At 44.1% G+C, this 20,888-nt stretch overlaps 1 protein-coding gene across 1 annotated transcript in view; it reads left to right on the forward strand.

Annotated features, from left to right (window-relative positions):
- Positions 1–14,654: 14,654 nt before the first annotated feature.
- The window catches only part of hcrtr2 (hypocretin receptor 2), a 50,417-nt gene continuing 44,183 nt past the window's right edge, over positions 14,655–20,888 (forward strand). Inside the window, exon 1 of the mRNA XM_033022082.1 lies at positions 14,655–14,877. Within this exon, the coding sequence (XP_032877973.1) occupies positions 14,655–14,877 (223 nt within the window). The remainder of the gene's footprint in view (positions 14,878–20,888) is intronic.

A 20,888-nucleotide genomic window follows, 5' to 3' on the forward strand; every position in this document is an offset into this window, starting at 1 on the left:
GGACTCACCTTTGTCAGGGCAGCACCCCTCAAGTTTAACTTCACAGGGGACTGCGGAGTATAAGCTATCCAGTGTCTGTGAAACCTGTATTGAGAGCCAGTGGCATCTGGGCTTTAATTCCCATCTCTGTCTTCCAGCACTTTATAAAAAATAAGGCTCATGTTTAACATTAACTGTGGGTCTGAAGTCACAGAGGTCAGACTGGGAAAGGATTGCAGTTTTTTTTCCCCATTAACAGGCAGTCAGGAACACAATGATTTTTTAAAATATAATACAGTAAATCCTCCATTGTTAAGTACTTATTCACCCTGAATACTCATGCAGCCAGCTAAATTATCTGAGTGTTAATCTCCACATCTTTGATTCACAAAAGTTTTGTTGAACCTGCCGAAATACCGTTAGAGTGCCCAGAACACAGCGGATAAATCACACTGCCCTTTTAACATTTAGTATTTAGTGAATTTAGTTTAAGCATTAGTCTATCCCTGACTAAGCTCTCCATTGAAGCTTCTGCATGGCCTACATAGCATTGTCCTAGTTTTATGAAAATAAAATTCACTGCTTAAGGTTAAGATATTTTGTTGTTTATTTATCTTTATAGGAACCATAGAGGTATAGGCTAACAAGCACTAAGTCCACTTTGAAGATTCAACGCTTCATAGGATGATAAATGCTGCCAGTCAGTAGATTTAAAGTAATAATGCCCAACTTGCCCATACTAACTAACATGTCTCATCTACACGCCCAAACTGCCTGCATTTGGCCCATTTCCCTTGTGGAATTGGGGGATGATGCTAGGTTTGGCAGTGACCATACCGACACTTGCAATAGGGTAAACTCAACTAATATATTTTATTTACAGTGACAATAGACAATAGACACAGGATAGGCCATTCAGCCCTTCAAGCCAGCACCACCATTCAATGTGATCATGGCTGATCAACCCCAATCAGTACCCATTCCTGCCTTCTCCCCATATCCCCTGACTCTGCTATTTTTAAGAGCCCTATCTTGCTCTCTTGAAAACATCCAGAGAACCTGCCTCCACCACCCTCTGAGGCAGTGGTAAGAAAGGCCAGGGCTGCATGAGGGCACTGTCCCTCACCACCTGGGCACATTGTGCAGCACATTGGGGATCTTGGGCTTGTCTCAAAAGCTCAGTCCTAGTCTTAAATGTGGAGGCATGGTAATCTCAGGCTTCTCCCTGCTGTTCACACTTGCTGTGAGAGAAGGCACTGGCAGTCGTAGCTTTTATCCTGTCTGCTTGGGGTTGGGCTTGTAGAGGCAGCGCTAGCAGTCTCTAGATTATCCTCAGAGTGTGGCCGCAGTCCTTCATTGCCCATGGGCAGGAAGGGGCACTGCCTTCTCATGTTTGCCCCAGCCACTCAGTCTCAATAGAAATGCTGGCTGTCTAGCTACTTCCCAGCTGCCCAGTCTTGACCACACAGTGGCAGTAGTAAGTTTGACCCCGCAGTCCTCAAACCTGTGACAAGGCAACCTTCTTGCCGCTGGCTAGGAAGGACTGGGTTTTATAAGGAGTAGGCTGACAAGGTTCAGGTGGCCAATCTGATGTTAGCTAATTGGACCCAGCTGTTACCAATGATGATGAGGATTGGCCTCTCCTGTCAGCCAATGATGGGGATCAGAGTGACATCCAAGTCAGGGGACACTATCACACCCTCTAAACCTATCCTATCCATGTACCTGTCCAAATGTGTGATAGTATCTGCCTTGACTACCTCCTCTGGCAGCTCGGTCCATATACCTCACACCCTTTGTGTAAAAAGGTTGCTCTCAGGCTCCTATTAATTCTTCCCCCCCCCCCTCCCCGTCCCTCACCTTAAACATATGTCCTCTAGTTCTTGAATCCCCTACTCTGGGTAAAAGACTGTTCATTTACCCAGTCTATTCCTCTCATGATCTTATACACCATTATAAGATCACCCCTCATCCTCCTGTGTTCCAAGGGATAAAGTCCTAGCCTGATCAACCTTTCCATATAGCTCAGGCCCTTGACTCCTGGCAACATCATCTTAAATCTTCTCCGCACTCCTTCCATTTAATAACATCTTTCCTACAACAGGGTGACCAAAATAGAACATAATACTCAAAATGTGGCCTTGCCAATGTTTTTTTTTTCATTAAACACAGTTTAGCCTTAAACTGTCCCAGGCAAGTGTGCATGTCACCTGGATATACAAGCAAGAATGCATGACCCTGTAAATAAGCTCTTCTAAGCTTCCCCCAGTATAGTTCTAGTTCAAAAGGACACTGCAAAAGGTCACGCAGCCCCAAGCGCTCTTCAAGAAGATCGACAAAGGACCTCATGGGGCTGCCTTTTATAGGTTCCCGAACATTGAGGGGTTGAACTACAGAGGGGTGGTCTATTTACAATCCAATCAAACATATTAATTACAATAATACATTATTGACAGTTACACAGAATCCCCCTTACATTGTTGCAGGAGAAGTTTCTGGAAGAAGCTAACTTACCTCTAATAATGCAACATTTACCCTGGAATCCAAACAAACCTGCCAGGGGCTCAATACTTTAGCCAATCACCAAACAGCAGGGTAACTGTCTAGCAACATTATTTACAATATGTACACTTAGTTTGCAGTAATCCAAACATCTTCATGCATTTCACACTTCCTTGGAGGTCCCCTGCAGAAATCCCATTCATACTGTCAATAGAATATGCAACACTGATCTGGGCCCTAGCCTTACTGGCATCATTCAGAAGCTTGTCTTATTTCTGCAGAGCACATCACACTTGACCAAAATGGCCTAATAATACACGAGTCCTTTAGTAAATGTGGGTGCTATGGCTGCTCTGTTTTAGCCAGGATTAACATTCCTCCCTTTTATCATATATATGATAACCATAATTTATGATAACCAAAGGTATATTAGTGACTGTTACATGGTGATTTCCAATGTACTCCTAATGAAGGTTCCTCATATGAATTTCAGCTGGGTTCAATCCAGATTTCCCTACAGTTGTGACTCTTATTCAAAACAACCATGGGGAATGCTTCAATTCATCCAAATTCAGTCTCAGCCTTTAATTTACTATTTTGAGTTTCAAGGTCTGTCTTACCCTTTTCCAATCCACAGCTTGTGGTCGATAAACACAATTCAATTCAATTGCTGTGGAATTCCCAGCTGTTCAATTTCATAAATTTATTTCCATATGTTCTGGACCATTTCTTTAAATCAAGCCAATTATGAATACCGAATCTAGGGACAATTTTCTTTACACCTTGATAATAGTAGCCGCTTTATTATCATGGGTTGGATAAATTTCGATCCACCAGTCAAATACATTGACTCTGACAATCCCCTGATACTTCTTCTAATCCAGTCAACTCTTTCTTCTCCAGCAACTCTTCTCTAGGCTTCCATGACTTCCTGAAGGGAAGCTTTGTCCTTTGCACTTCCTATTTCCCTATTATTTTAACACCGTCTCTCACGTTCTCTGAATATTCATTTATGCTCTACAATACCGGACCTCTGCCAAGTTCTGTTCTTTCAATTCAATTCAATTCAATTCAATTCAATTCAATTCAATTCAATTTTTTGTCATTTGGACCCCTTGAGGTCCAAACGAAATGTCGTTTCTGCAGCCATATATTACAAACAAATAGACCCAAGACACAACATAATTTACATAAACATCCATCACATTGCTGTGATGGAAGGCCAAAAAAACTTATCTCTCCACTGCACTCTCCCCCCCCCATGTCAGAGTCCGAGTCAAAGTCAAAGCCCCCGGTGGGCGATGGCGATTGTCCCGTGGCCATTAAAGCCACGCCGGGTGATGCAAGGCCGCACACCGGGTTCTTGATGTTAGAGCCCCCGGCGTGCGCTCGCAGTCCCGCAGCCATTCCAAGCCGCGCGGGGCGGTGATGTAGGCCCCGCTCCAGGCGCTCTTCAACCCCGCAACTCGGGCGGGAGAAGTCGCCGTTGCGGGAGCCCTGAAAAGCGGTCTCCCTCCAGGGACCCGCGGGCTCCCGGTGCCGCCGTCCGCCAGACCCGCAGTTGCAGCCTCCGATACTCCGGAGGTCGGGCCGCAGCAGCGCTCCACCACCGCTCCACCCGCTCTGGACTCGGCCAGCTCCGCGACGGTGAGGTGAGTAGTCGGCACCAGAGCCCCCGGTCTTCCTGTTGGAGGCCGCTCCTCGTTGCAGCCCCAACGACAACGGAGACCCGACAAAGAAAAGGTCGGGTCTCCCGTGCAGGGAGAGATTTAAAAGTTACCCCCTCCCCCCCCCCCCCCCCCCCCCCCCCCCCCCCCCCCCCCCACACATACCCCAACAAAAATTAACAAAAACGACATAAAAACATAGACATCAAATAATAAAAACACAGACGGACTGCAGAGGCCGCTGCTGACCAGAGTCGCGCCGCCCATGACTTCTGTCTCTGGGGAGCTACTGGATATAAATGATGATTACACATCCTACCTGAGCTGTGTCTTCTGCCCGTTCTTGAGGGTCCACATGTACTTTTACCTCACTCCCCAGATAATGGCCTGTTATAGGCAGTACTGTCCTGAAGGAACAACTCCACAAAAAGTTATTAAACAAGTTTACAATTGCTCCTATTCCTCATTCCTACACCTCCTACTCAATAGATTATTTTCTTTCTTTCCCGAGTGCCAATCTAAGTTCCTTTGAATTTTTTTCTTTGTCTTCTGACACCAGCTACTTTGTCTCTTTCCTGGAAGAATCTTTATTAATTTTTTGCTCCTTTCTATCAGTGGCTGTTCTTGATCACGATTTGACACAATTAAGGCAGTTCCTTAGAATTGCTACCTTCTCTTTACAACTTCCTTCCAGGTACTTGCAAGGATTGGCCTCTCCTGTCAGCCAATGATGGGGATCAGAGTGACATCCAAGTCAGGGGCCACTATCACACCCTCTAAACCTATCCTATCCATGTACCTGTCCAAATGTGTGATAGTAGCTGCCTTGGCTACCTCTTCTGGCAGCTCGGTCCATATACCTACCACCAGTGGTGGACTGGGTCTAAAAATATTGGTTGCCAGGAGATAAAGGGGGCCCACTTCATCAGGGGCCCACTTGCCATCAGGCAAGCTGACACCCTGGCCAGTCCGCCACTGCCTACCACCCTTTGTGTAAAAAGGTTGCTTCTCAGGTTCCTATTAATTCTCCCCCACTCCCCTCACCCCCCTTACCTTAAACATATGACCTCTACTTCATGATTCCCCTACTCTGGGTAAAAGTCTCTGTTCATTTACCCAGTCTGTTCCTCTCGTGATCTTATACACCCCTATAAGATCACCCCGCACCCTCCTGTGCTACAAGGGATAAAGTCCTAGCCTGATCAACCTTTCCCTATAGCTCAGGCCCTTGAGTCATGGCAACATCATCTTAAATCTTCTCTGCACCCCTTCCACTTAATAACATCTTTCCTACAACAGGGTGACCACAACTGAACACAATACTCTAAATGTGGCCTCGCCAATGTTTTTTTTTTTAATTAAACACAGTTTAGCCTTAAACTGTCCCAGGCAAGTGTGCATGTCACCTGGATATATAAGCAAGAATGCATGCCCCTGTAAATAAGCTCTTCTAAGCTTCCCCGCAGTCTAGTTCTAGTTCAAAAGGACACTGCAAAAGGTCACGCAGTCACAAGTGCTCTTCCAGAAGAGCGACAAAGGACCTCGTGGGGGCTGCCTTTTATAGGTCCCCGAACATTGGGGGGCTGAACTACAGAGGGGTGGTCTATTTACAATCCAATCAAACATATTAATGACAACAATACATTATTGACAGTTACACAGACCAATAACAGAATCCCCCTTATATTGTTGCAGGAGAAGTTTCTGGAAGAAGCTAACTTAACTCGATTAATGCAACATTTACCCTGGAATCCAAACAAACCTGCCAGGGGCTCAACACCTTAACCAATCACTAAACAGCTGGGTTAACTGTCTAGCAACATTGTTTACAATATGTACACTTAGTTTGTAGTAATCCAATCATCTTCATGCATTTCACAATTCCTTGGAGGTCCTCTGCAGAAATCCCATTCATACTGTCAATCGAATATGCAACACTGATCTGGGCCCTAGACTTACTGGCACCATACAAAAGCTTGTCTTATTTCTGCAAGGTACATCAGACTTGACCAAAATGGCCTAACAATACACGAGTCCTTTACTAAATGTTGGTGCAATGGCTGCTCGGTTTTAGCCAGGATTAACATTCGTCCCTTTTATCATATATATGATAACCATCATTTATGATAACCAAAGGTACATTAGTGACTGTTAAATTATCAAACTAACAACAAGATGATGTATCTTCTCAGAATCTCATCAAGCTTCCCGAGCTTTCGTGGGCGTAGCTTCATGATTCCCGTCTGATGAGTCTTCACCTCCTGCATTTTCGTGGGTGCAAATCCCATCCATCCATGTTGTCAATCCCTCTATACTTGATCCATAGCTGAACCTATAATTCCTAAGAGAACTTGGGATGAAGTAAGTTACACTCCATGCTTCACTGATGATTTCCCATGCATTCCTGTCATCCACTATCAACAAAAGACCTCTCTCTGTATACTATTACTATTCTGTGATACAATCTTTCCCATACTATGATCAACACCAACATGTAGTCAGTTATCTCCGCAGTCACATAGCGATTTCCAATGTACTCCTAATGAAGGTTCCTCATATGAATTTCAGCTGGGTTCGGTCCAGATTTCCCTGGTTTTCTTCTTTAATTCTTTTAAGTTGGAGCTTGCCTCAATGGTCTCTAGAAGCTGTCTATATTTCTTTAAATTCTTGAGACTTTGTTCTTCGTTTTCACTGGTGTCAAATATAATGTTATGTTGGTACGGTTGGGCACTAGGGTATGTGTAAATGATGTAGATCCTCATTTTAAATTTGTAGGAATAGGTATACCAAAGAGCAGCCTTCTTTGTCTGTTGGCCTTTCCCAGATGGTAGACGTTAAAGGGACAGGACAATATCACTCCTTCCTTTCTGTTTGTCTCTGTCTCTAGGAAGCTACCTGGATGGAAATGATGGTTACACATCCTACCTGAGCTGTGTCTTCTGCCCGTTCTTGAGGGTCCACATGCCCTTTTACCTCACTCCCCAGGTAATGGGCAGTACTGTCCTGAAGGCACAACACCTCAACAAGAAGTTATTAAACGAGTTTACAATTGCTCCTATTTCTCACTCCTACACTTCCTGCACAATAGATTCCTTTCTTTCTTTCCCTAGTGCCAATCTAAGTTCCTTTGAATTTTTTTTCTTTGTCCTCTGACACCAGCTACTTTGTCTCTTTCTTGGTATCGTTATTAATTGTTTGCTCCTTTCTATCAGTGGCTGTTCTTGATCACGATTTGACACAATTAAGGCAGTTCCTTAGAATTGCTACCTTCTCTTTACAACTTCCTTCCAGGTACTTGCAAAGGGTTTCTCTCGTTCTAATTCTGAATAGTGTTTGTTACTATTTCCCTTAGATCATCCCAGTGTTATGCGGAGGGTATGTTCTATCTCCTCAGATTTCATTTCGGTTTTCTGAGGCAGGGGTCAGGTTACTTTGTCCACACTCTGGACTGGCTGGCAGATCAGGACTATAAAAATGGATTCAGCTGCAAGAAAGGTGTCTGGCATTCCCACCCCCAGATCCTCTAGCCAGCATCCTCTCCTTTGATCTTCAGAGTCCCAAGTATCCCTATATCCCCTAGGGATCCCCCGACTTCTTGGACCTCGTGACCCTCTCCTTCAACCCCTTCCTCCTCTTTGATCTATTGTGGGGCAAGCTCTGCTCCATGCCCCATCTCTCCACAGACATAACACTGGTCTGGCCCAACCATTTTGTACCCTTTCCCATAGAACTGAGGAAAATCAGGCTTCCAAATAGGCATGTCCCTAAGGTAATCTGGAGGGATCCAAGCCTCAAACTCTTCTTCTTCTTTTGATTTCACTTTCAATTTCTGTATCAGTTCCACTGGTCCCTGGAAGGATTTAATAAGAGCAGCAAAGATAGTCTCTTCTCTGTCACTTTTTCTTGTTACCACCTCCACTAACGCTTCAGTGAAAAAGTTACTTTTATAACTACTAAACCAGGTTCGCTTCTTAATAAACAGACACCACACAAACTGTTTGGTAGACCAGTTCAAAACTTTACTTAACATCGGACGATTGAAGGGAGCGAGAATTCCAGCTAAGTGACCAATATAGACACTCGACTGTCCTCTGTTCCCTTCTCTGAACAACAGAATTACATCGCATTATATAGTGTTTCTTTGTCACATTAGCACATTCCACAGACATTAGTCATGGTCAGAGGTACAGGAAAAGGCATCACATCAAAGGCCTTTTGTTTACAGGTTATGATATACTAAAAACATTGGCCATTTGTTTTAGGTCATTTTATCTTCAAGGAGATCACCCTAGCTCTTTCGCTGTTTCCTCTCTGTCACTTGGTCCTTCATAAACATAGGCCATTTGTTTTAGGTCATTTTATCTTCAAAGAGATCACCCTAGCTCTTTGCTGTTTCCTCTCTGTCACTTGGTCCTTCATAAACATAGGCCATTTGTTTTAGGTCATTTTATCTTCAAAGAGATCACCCTAGCTCTTTGCTGTTTCCTCTCTGTCACTTGGTCCTTCATAAACATAGGCCATTTGGTTTATGGCATCTTATCTTTCCACTTCCCTGGATCCTCTCTCATCACTTTGCCCCTCCTAAACATTGGTCATTTGGTTTATGGCATCTTACTTCAAAGATGTGACTAGCTGTTTCTCTCTTCCTTTATTGCCTCCTCCCCCATAAACATTGGTCATTTGGTTCATAGCATCTTACTTCAAAGATGTGACTAGCTGTTTCTTTCTCTGTCACTTCCTCACTTGGGAGACAATGTTATGGTACTTATTATCCCACACACTGCAACCTGAGGCAAGCCTAATTTGACACTAAATATAAGCTGTAAGCTAGCCCAGAAACCCATTTTAATTTCTTCTTATTTTTATAACTTTATTCGGCTTCATCATTAGGAGTAGGGTATCCCAGAATCAGCAAATAATTACTATGTTCTTCAGGGGTGATCAATCATCGTAGAGGCAGCGCTAGCAGTCTCTAGATTGTCCTGTTGGTTCAGTGTTTGCCTCAGAGCGTGGCTGCAGTCCTTCATTGTCCGTGGGCAGGAAAGGGCCCTGGCATCTCAGGTTTGCCCCAGCCACTCAGTCTCAGATTCAATAGAGACGTTGACTGTCTAACTACTTCCCAACTGCTCAGTCTTGACCACACAAGTAGTGATGGTAGTGAGTTTGTCCCAATGACCCTCAAACCTGTGACAAGACAACCTCCTTGCCCCCTGGCTAGGAAGGCCTGGGTTGTATAAGGAGTAGGCTGACACGGTTCAGGTGGCCAATCTGATGTTAGCTAATTGGACCCAGCTGCTACCAATGATGCTGAGGATTGGTCTCTCCTGTCAGCCAATGATGAGGATCAGAGTGACATCCAGGAGACACTACCACACCCTCTAAACCTATCCTATCCATGTACCTGTCCAAATGTGTGATAGTAGCTGCCTTGACTACCTCCTCTGGCAGCTCGGTCCAGCTACCTACCACCCTTTGTGTAAAAAGGTTGCTCCTCAGGTTCCTATTAATTCTCCCGCCTCCCTCACCTTAAACATATGTCCTCTAGTTCTTGATTCCCCATCTCTGGGTAAAAGACTCTGTTCATTTACCCAGTCTGTTCCTCGCATGATCTTATACACCCCTATAAGATCACCCCTCATCCTCCTGTGCTACAAGGGATAAAGTCCTAGCCTGATCAACCTTTCCATATAGCTCAGGCCCTTGAGACATGGCAACATCATCTTAAATCTTCTCTGCACTCCTTCCACTTAATAACATCTTTCCTACAACAGGGTGACCACAACTGAACACAATACTCTAAATGTGTCCTCGCCAATGTTTTTTTTTCATTAAACACAGTTTAGCCTTAAACTGTCCCATGCAAGTGTGCATGTCACCTGGACATAGAAGCAAGAATGCATGCCCCTGTAAATAAGCTCTTCTAAGCTTCCCCCCAGTCTAGTTCTAGTTCAAAGTGACACTCCAAAAGGTCACGCAGTCCCAAGCGCTCTTCCAGAAGATCGACAAAGGACCTCATGGGGGCTGCCTTTTATAGATCCCCGAACATTCAGGGGCTGAACTACAGAGGGGTGATCTATTTACAATCCAATCAAACATATTAATTACAACAATACATTATTGACAGTTACACAGATCAAGAACAGAATCCCCCACATTTCTTTATTTTTTATTTCATTTAATTATTTATTTCGAACAGAATAAAAGAATAAAAAGCAAGTGTGAAACAGCATACAAAAAAACAAAACAAGAATATTTATAAAGTGTCATGAGCAATATCTATAAATAAATGAAATTGTCTGTGTCCGAAAAGGAGCAGGAAGAAGCCAAAGCTTATTAATTCCCACACCTTATTCAACTGCTTGTAATTACCTTATACAAATGTAGCAGCTATATGTACACCATATGTACACCAGCAGCTATATGTACACCAAATTATTTACATTTATACACTAATCAAATATTTACAAAGCCATACAAAAAATAAAAAAATAAAAAATGTATACACTAATCAAATATTTACAAAACCATACAAAAAAGAAAAAAAGAAAAAGAAAAGAAAAAAGCCTCATATACTATACAGTATCATTCTGGAAGAAGCTAACTTAACTCGATTAATGCAACATTTACCCTGGAATCCAAACAAACCTGCCAGGGGCTCAACACTTTAACCAATCAACAAACAACAGGGTAACTGTCTAGCAACATTATTTACAATATGTACACTTGGTTTGCAGTAATCCAATCATCTTCATGCATTTCACACTTCCTTGGAGGTCCTCTGCTGAAATCCCATTCATTCTGTCAATTGAATATGCAACACTGATCTCGGCCCAAGACTTACTGGCACCATTCAGAAGCTTGTCTTATTTCTGCATAATAGTATGCAAAAGTGCATGTCCCATGTGTATGGGTGATTCCTCAGTAAGTGTGTACTTTGGTGTCCCGCTACTTTGATGCTGTATATAAGGAAAATCCGTAATTCTATCCCATTTCTTCTTTTTGTATATTGTTAATAAACATAATCCTCATAAATAAAGATTAAACCCTAAATGAATAAAGTGTTATTTTCTAATGTTTTTACCGATGTTTGATGCCCTGGCCCTAGCCCTAACCCTAGCCATAACCCTAGCCATAATCCTAGCCATAACCCTAGCCCTAGCCCTAACCCTTGCCCTAGCCCTAGCCCTAACAATATCAAGAAAAAATGACATTTTTTTTTTAAGGGTGATAAATATTTTATTTATTAATACCTACCATTTAAAAGTATTTTCATTTCAGATAGATCCCCCATTAAATAAATATGCTGACTTGAAATTTCACAAGTAACCATCGAGACATGCAGTTTTCCGTGGGCGCGGGGGGGTGGGGCATCGAACATCGGGATTAAAAAATAAAATAAAACACATTTAAGATTTCATCTTTATTTATGAGGATTATGTTTATTAACAATATAGAAAAAGAAGAAATGGGATAGAATTATGGATTTTCCTTATATACAGCATCAAAGTAGCGGGACACCAAGGTCGACAGTTACTGAAAATCATCCTTTGGTCATCTCTGTCACGTGACACTCCCGAACTTGATCATCCCCATCGCGCTGAATCATGTCCGTCACATGAATATTTTATGCTCATAATGTGTCAAATAATATAACAATTACCATAATTGTAATTGATAAATGAACAGTATGCTTCTGCCCATGCATCTGAAGTTAATATTGTTTTAGAGGAAGTTGGTGAAAAGCTATGTGACGGTTACCATTCTTACTGAAAATCACCACTTTTTGCAGCAGTAAACTGTTACGAAGGTTTAAAATCAATGCGTTATACTGAAAAAAGTTTATTTTTGGTGGTTTATTTGAAGAAGCTACTCTATAATTTGAAAGACTGATAAAAATTTGATTTTATATTCTTAAATCAATTATATTTTACAGTGTTGTTTATAAAAATGCGACGGATATGACTGAATGCAATGGGCAACCTGGAAAAAGTAGAGGAAAAAATGAATGAAATTAAGATTGCACCAACCATATTTTTCCCAGCGTAGAGATATTCATCTATGTGAAACAACATTCAAAGTTGCAAAAACTTAAGTTTTATAATCGGGATTCTAGAAACTTCAAAGTAGACACTTACTGAAGAATCACACATATATATATTCAAGGGTGCATGCTTGCAGTATTTATATGCATGAGTGCATGCTCCCAGTGTATCTATGCAGGAGTGCATGCTCGCAGTGTTTTTATGCAAGAGTGTATGCTCCCTGGGCATTAATACAAGAGTGCATGCTCGCAGTGTATTCAGTGTATTCAGAACGTATTCAGACCCCTTCACTTTTTCCACATTTTGTCATGTTACAGCCTTATTCTAAAATGGATTACATTTTTTTTTATCATCAATCTACACACAATACCCCACAATAAAAAGCAAAAACAAGTATTTAGAAAGTTTTGCAAAGTAATTAGAAAGAAATAACTGAAATATCACATTTACACAAGTATTCAGACCCTTTACTCAGTACTTTTTTGAGGCACCTTTTGCAGTGAATACAGTCTCAAGTCTTCTTGGGTATGATGCTACAAGCTTGGCACACCTGTATTTGGGTAATTTCTCCCATTCTTCTCTGCAGATCCTCTCAAGCTCTGTCAGGTTGAATTAGGAACATCGATGCACAGCTATTTTCAGGACCCTCAGAGATGTTCGATCGGGTTCAAGTCCGGGCTCTGTCTGAGTCACTCAAGGCCATTCACAGACTTGTCACAAAGCCACTCTTGTGTTGTCTTGGCTTTGTGCTTAGGGTTGTTGTCCTGTTGGAAGGTGAACCTCCACTGTCTGAGGTCCAGAACGCTCTGGAACAGGGTTTCATCAAGGATCTCTATGTACTTTGCTCCGTTCATCTTTCCCTCAAGCATGACAAGTTCCTACCGCTGAAAAAACATCCCCACAGCATGATGCTGCCAGCACCATGCTTCACCGTAGGTATGGTATTGGCCAGGTGATGGCGGTATGGGGAGAAGGCAGGAACGGGATACTGATTGTGGATGATCAGCCATGATCACATTGAATGGCGGTGCTGGCTTGAGGGCCGAATGGCCTATTCCTGCACCTATTGTCTATTGCCTATTGTCTATTGTGATGAGCGGTGCCTGGTTTCCTCCAGACGTGACGCTTGGCATTCAGGCCAATGAGTTCAATCTTGGTTTCATCAGACCAGAGAATCGTGTTTCTCATGGTCTGAGAGACCTTTAGGTGCCTTTTGGCAAACTCCAAGTGGGCTGTCATGTGTCTTTTACTGAGCAGTGGCTTCCATCTGGAAGGTTCCCCCATCTCCACAGAGGAACTCTGGAGCTCTGTCAGAGTGACCATCGGGTTCTTGGTCACCTCCCTGACCAAAGCCCTTCTCCCCGGATTGCTCAGTTTAGCTGTGCGGCCAGCTCCAAAGTACTTCCAAAGTTCTTCCATTTAAGAAGTGCGGAGACCACTGTGCTCTTCGGGACCTGCAATGCCACAGAGATTGTTTTATACCCTTCTGTGTCTCGACACAATCCTGTCTTGGAGGTCCACGGACAATTTGAGTGTCATAGCAAAGGGGCTGAATACTTATGTAAATGTGATATTTCAGTTATTTATTTTTAATGACTTTGCAAAGATTTCTAAACACCTGCTTCGCTTCTTCATTCTGGGGTATTGTGTGTAGATTGATGATTTAAAAAATGAATATAATCCATTTTAAAATAAGGCTGTAACATAACAAATTGTGGAAAAAGAGAAGGGGTCTGAATACTTTCTAAATGCACTGTATATGAAACTGCATGCCCCCAAGTATACTGTATATGCAGGAGTGCATGCTCCCCGGTATATATGCGTGTGCATGCCCCCAGGTATATATGCAAGAGTGCACTTTCCCAGTGTATATATGCAGATGTGCATGTTCCCAGTGTACTGTATATAAGCATGTGCATGTCTCCCAGGTACACTCCGTGCCACTTGTGAATTTGCAAGCCTTTGCGTGAATGCGTTACGCCTCTTCTCCGTGTGTAAGTGCACCTGAATCTAAGAGATGCAGATCCCCCCCGTGAATGCATGTCTTTCGCTCCATTACTGTGGATACCCGCCGCACTTCCCCACACACCATCTCAGGCAATAACTAAAATATGGAGTGACAAAGACAGGTCTCCGATGTGCACCCCGCTTCCAACAGCTCGGATTTAAAAAAAATATATTTTTTTTTTTTGTTAAATTCTGAAGTGGGGGTTTTGGGAGCCTGAGTCGTTCGGTGGAAGCGGCACCTGCGGAGAGTCTCTGCAGCTGCGAGAGACTCACGGGGGGAGAGACTGGGGCGAGTGCCCTGCAAATACTCCAAGGGCAAAGTTTCGGAGGCTGGCTTGGAAGAAGAGAGGGTAGGAGTTGGCTTAAGCTCCGTCAGCTTCGGGCTGATCTTCATTCCTCCCAAGTCACAAGCATCTTACCCGTGAAGGGGGCTGGACGGTTCCCCGGGCTGTGGGGGATGGAGGGACCGGAGAGAGAGATGCAGAGCGCGGGGACTGCGGTGGGTCTGTTCCTGACCAACGAATCCACCGGCAGCCCAACCCTGGATCCCAACACCGACTACGACCAGGAGTTCATCCGTTATCTGTGGAGGGAGTACTTGTACCCGAAGGAATACGAGTGGGTCTTGATCGTCGCTTACATTGTTGTGTTCATCGTTGCTCTGATTGGGAACATACTGGGTGAGTGACCACTGTTATTGGGACACCTCGTTCCTTTCCCCTACATCTGCACCCACCCCCCCCCCCCCCCCCCCCCCCCCCCCCTCGCTCTTCCTCGGCCACTTTCCACCCTCTCCCAGGTCGATATAGGTGTGAATCAGCTGGATTTTGATGCTAAAGATAAGATTGGAGTAACTCAGCGTGTCGGGCAGCATTTCTGGAGGCATTGGATCGGTGACATTTCGGGTCGGGAGTCCTCTTCTTCGGACGGTATCGACCAGCATCTGTGTAGGAAGGGACTGCAGATGCTGGATTGCACCGAAGATGGGCACAAAATGCTGGAATACCTCAGCGGGACAGGCAGCAACTCTGGAGAAAGGGAATAGGCGACGTTTCGGATTCCGAACCCTTCGGTTCCTTTTTATTTCAAGGAGTTATATCCAACCTGCATGTTATTCTAAAGCACTTTAATTCACAGCGCAATAGAACACCATACTGCTAGAGGAACGCAGTGGGGCAGGCAGCATCTGTGAGGGAATGGATAGAGGATGTTTCGGCTCGGGACCCTTCTTCTGTCCGCTAATTTACCCCAACACTGGTCCGTTGAGTTCCTCCTGTAGCCTGTTCTGTTTTGCTCAAGATACCAGTGCCTGCACCATTGTAATTCGCAGTCGGGTCCGGAGATTGTGCCCTGCCAATTTTTCTCCCTCGTTGTCGACAACCGTATATCATGCATCCTGTGAGTAGCAGGACGCTCGGAACCGGTAACAATGTTTGAATGTTAGCCGGTGGGGTGTTGCGTTATGCAGAAGTGATTGCCACCCTTAATTGGGAAGTGAGGTATTCGTGGAAGTTAATGGGGTCACCAGCCTTTGGTTGAGATGCGAATGAAGACGTGATCTTGGCATTTGGGCATGGGGCTGTCTGCAAACTCAAAGACTACTGTAAAAGGGTCTGAAGAAGGGTCTGACCCGAAACGTCAGCTATAGGGTGATTTCACGAAAGGTCACTGGAGCGTAGATCCGCACCCACGTGACCGAAATTTTTAACTGGAGTACATGCGTCACTTCCGGTACATGTTAGTGAATGGGAAAACACGCACTTTCACACCCGTTAAAAACATCGAAAACGGCCCGTTTTTGAGCTGCAATTTACTGAGCCAGTCGGGGTGACCGTGAGGAACAGCTACCTAAATTTACAGTCCAAAAAAAAGATAGAAACTAAAGTAAATTCAAGAGGGAGCTGACATTTGCCGTGGAGATTTAAAGATCGAAAATATCGGGAATTATCGCGTTTGCTCGCTGCATTTCATCAAAAGTGGCATTATTGGCTTTTTATCTTTATTCATTTGTTATATGAAAAGTATTAAAAGTTAAAAATCCGTCAGTAAAATTGCAAAATCGCCCATGGTTCTCAAGTGGGTTTTAACATGCAAAATGAAAACGCTTCTGAAGCTCCATTTACCATTTAAATAATCGTAAACTATCAATGCGTTTTGAAATAAATTGATAAATGGGATAATTGTCAGCTGTTAGTTGGACAAAAGCAGGACATTTTATTATTTGCCAAAATATATTTCTCAATGTTTCTTGTTTAAAGCCTGCACAATCACCCAAACTACTTATTTATTTATTTATCATCTAATAACAGACAAGCCTGCAGCATGGAATGATGTCAACAATCCTGATTGGGCACCCACTGTGAGCAGGATAGACAAGAATGCCATCAACTTGCAGAGCTATAGATGCTTGAGCTGCAACCAAATCTGCTTTAATACTCTCTTCTTGTTGCACGTGCATGGCGTTCCCATTCCTTAGCTTGCATCTCAGTAAAATTTATTTCAAAATGCATTGATAGTTTACGATTATTTAAATGGTAAATGGAGCTTCAGAAGCGTTTTCATTTTGCATGTTAAAACCCACCTGAGAACCATGGGCGATTTTGCAATTTTACTGACGGATTTTTAACTTTTAATACTTTTCATATAACAAATGAATAAAGATAAAAAGTCAATAATGCCTTACTTTTGATGAAATGCAGCGAGCAAACGCGATAATTCCCGATATTTTCGATCTTTAAATCTCCACGGCAAATGTCCGCTATCAACTTCCGCTGTTTTGACACCTTCAGCTCCCTCTTGAAATTACCTTAGTTTCTATCTTTTTTTTGGACTGTAAATTTAGGTAGCTGTTCCTCACGGTCACCCCGACTGGTACAGTTAATTGCAGCTCAAAAACTGGCCGTTTTCGATGTTTTTAACGGGTGTGAAAGTGCGTGTTTTCCCATTCACTAACATGTACCGGAAGTGATGCATGTACTCCAGTTAAAATTTTCGGTCACGTGGGTGCGGCTCTACGCTCCAGTGACCTTTCGTGAAATCACCCTATTCATTTTCTCCAGAGATGATGTCTGACCCGCTGAGTTACTCCAGCTTTTTGTGTCTACCTTTTGTGTCCCTTGATTTCATTGTCCCTCTGCCAAACAGTGAACCTGACCTGCACTACCTGTCCACACTGCCTGTCACTTTAATCTCGATTACTCAGGTTAAAGGTGAGAGAGGGTGCACATAACCAGGAGTGAGAGGCAAACTGAATGCGTGGATATGGCTGAAAAGCAGCAAGATACCCAGGAGAGATTATGGGGTGAGGGTAGGAGATTGGAGTTTAGAGGGGAAAGTAAATCAGCCATGATCGAATAATGGAGCAGACTCAATGGAGCCAATAGCCCAAATTTGCTCCTACTTGTGATCTTATGACGATATGAATCCCTTGAACAAACATGCTGGTGTACAGGTAGTATAATGAGAGGTGCACACAAAGTGCTGGAGTAATTTAGCAGGTCAGGCAGCATCTCTTGAGAAAAAGGATGGTGACATTTCGGGCCAGGACCCTTCTTCAAATTACTATGGGAGGTTTGCCTCAAACCGTGAAGCCTCCCTCACTGATATCTAACTCGCATCCAACATACTATTGTTGGGACATCTGCTTGGCGTTCAAGACAATATATAGGCTGATGCAGTCATAAGAAAATGCTGTATATGCTTTCCTGTGTGTGAGATGTTAAAGCTGTTTCATAAAGACACAAATGCATGCGTGGTTATTTCAGGAAATAGCAGGTGAATCATTCCTAAAGGCTCACTGTGTAGAGATGATTTACAAGGATGTTGCCCGGACTCAAGAACCTGGGCTATAGGGAGAGGTTGAGGCTGAGGAATGATCTTACAGCGGTGAATACAATCATGAGTGGAATAGATAGGGTGAAATCACAGAGTCTTTTAAGAATTTAGGAAATTAGGATTTTAGGAAATTAAGAATTAGAGAGTATACGTTTAAGATGAGAGAGGAACCTGAGGAGCAACTTTTTTCCACACAGAGTGTAGAGGCTACATGGAACAACCCTCCAGAGGAAGTAGTTGAGGTAGGTACAATGACAACATTTAAAAGGTATTCGGACAGATACATAATTAGGAGCGGTTTAAAGGGATGTGGGCCAAATACGAGTAAATGGGACTAGCTTAGATGGGGGGAGGGGGGGGGGGGCATGGACCAGTTGGGCTGAAGGGCTTGTTTCCATGCTGAATGGCCCTCTGTGACTCTACCCAGTATTTTTTTCTTGTATCAAAGTAAAGTCCAAACAATATGAACTGTCCATTATCAAATTGCTATTTCTAGGAGCATCCTTCAAGCAAAATCTCCTATTTGCTCCCTGCATTGCAACAGTTCTGCTTTTTGAAAGTGCTTTATTAAAGCATCAGAAGCTGGGGAAAAGAAGGTATGAAATTGAATGAATTTCATTTCTCTCCATGAGGATTTTAACATCTTGCTCAAAGTGCATTTCTCAGGTTTCCGAAAGGCCCTTTGAAATTCCTGAAATGTCAGCAGATATGGGCGGCACGGTGACGTGGGATTTTTCCGGGTTAAAGACAGAATTCGATCCAAAGACAAAAAATCAAAAACACAATGTGAAGAGAGAGTAGCGGCAGCTAAACCGCGCCAGCGTACACTCTCCCTTCCGACAGCCATCTTGGACACAAACTAAAATATTCACTGACACACAAAAAATCATCCCCCCACAATGGTTACCACTGTGGGGGAAGGCACAATGTCCAGTCCCCATCCCCAGTTCTCCCAAAGTCAGGCCTATTGAGGCCTCCACTATTGCCTCTATGGAGGCCCAATGTTCCTGGCCGTTCTGGCCGGGTGCTGTTGCCCCGGCCTCGGGAGAGTCCTCTCAGCGGCTGGGCCACCTGGAACGGCCGTTTCCTTACCGGAGACCGGGGTATCCGAAGCCGACAAGGCCGTGCCGGTTTGGAGCTCCCAGGCTCCCGATGTTGAAGTCGGCGCCGCCCGCTCCGCTCTGCAGACCCGCAGCCCGGAGGTGATGAACTCGGCGATCACAGCTCACCAGAGCTCCAGCGCGTCGATCCAGCGCGGCGACCCAGGCAAGGCATCGCCCGCTCCGCTCCGCGATAGCACTCCAGCGCTGTGCCACCACCGAAGCCGAGGTGCAGGGCGGTCCCCGCCAGGAAACGGCGCTCCACGCCCACTGGTAGGCCACGAGGACAGGTCGACGGGGCAGCCCGGAGAAAAAGCTGCCTCACCGACCAGGTAGGGACCTAGAAATATTGTTACCCCCTACCCCCCACATTAAAAAGTCTATCTCTCCCACAAACAAAGCACAGGACTCACTAAAACTACAAAAAAAAAGTGAATTAAACGGACGGCTGCTGGTTAGCAGCCGTTCCCCAAGATGGTTCCTAGTGTGTGCAGATAGCGTTAATGTGTGGGGGAATCACCAGTCGGCGCAGACTCGGTGGGCCAAAGGGCCTATTTCAGCGCTGTATCTGAATCATGAGAGGAATAAATCAGGTAGATGCACAGAGTCTCTTGCCCAGAGTGGCGGAATCGAGGACCAGAGGAAGGTTCAAGATGAAGGGGAAAAGATTTAATGGGAATCTGAGGGGTAACCTTTTCACACAAAGGGTGGTGGGTTTATGGAACAATCTGCCAGAGGAGGTAGTTGAGGCTGGGACTATCCCAATATTTAAGAAACAGTAAGACAGGTACATGGATAGGACAAGTTTGGAGGGATATGGACCAAATGCTGACAGGTGGGACTAGTGTAGCTGGGACATGTTGGCTGGTGTGTGCATGTTGGACCGAAGGGCCGGTTTCCACACTGTATCACTCTATGACTCTAATATATAACTCAATTTTCACTGATAACAAGGATTAGTCATCCAAGAAGAGTGGTGCAGTGTCTTTTTACCAAATGCAAAGTGACACAAACAATTTAGAACAACCAGAGTGTTATGATATAGTTGTTTTTAGAAACATGGAAGTTTCCTGTAGATTCTGCCCGCTCATTTATTGAGCCGTTCACATATTATTGCATCTTCCTGCCAAAGGATAAGAACTATCACAGAAACACGTTTGTTGAGCATTGCGGATTGTGCATTGAAAGATGACAAGCAACAAGCTTTGAAAGAAAATATATACTGGGCACTGTATCACCTGCAGGCAAGCACATACAAAGGAGGCACAGAGGAGAGGGTGGCATAGCTGGTAGAGCTCGTGGCTGTTGTCTGTATGTTCTCTCTGTGACTGCAGCTGTTTCCTCTGGGTTTCTATTACATCCCATAGACACGTGGGTTTGTAGTTTATTTGTCTCTGTAAATTGCCTCTAGTGTGTAAGCTGTGGATGAGAAAGTGGGATATGTGGCATCTGGGATGATGCCAATTTTGACAGTGACCACACCAACAATCACAGTAGGAAGAACTTGTGTATACATTTTATTCACAATAGTAAAAAGTCCAGGACTGCATCAGGGTGCTGTCCTTCATTTTCAGGGCATGTGTAGTGGCGCTGTTGATCTCAGGCTTGTCCTAGCAGCTCAGTCTTGGTCTTCAAAGGAGGAAGCATAGCGATCTCAAGCTTCTCCCTGCAGTTCACCCTTCCCTTCGCCGACATATCCTGGCAGCTCAGCTTTGGGGCTTCAAGAGACAGTTCTGGATTATCCTAGTGGCTCAGTC

This window comes from Amblyraja radiata, chromosome 5, assembly GCF_010909765.2.
Source record: "Amblyraja radiata isolate CabotCenter1 chromosome 5, sAmbRad1.1.pri, whole genome shotgun sequence".
In the NCBI taxonomy this organism is placed as follows: domain Eukaryota; kingdom Metazoa; phylum Chordata; class Chondrichthyes; order Rajiformes; family Rajidae; genus Amblyraja; species Amblyraja radiata.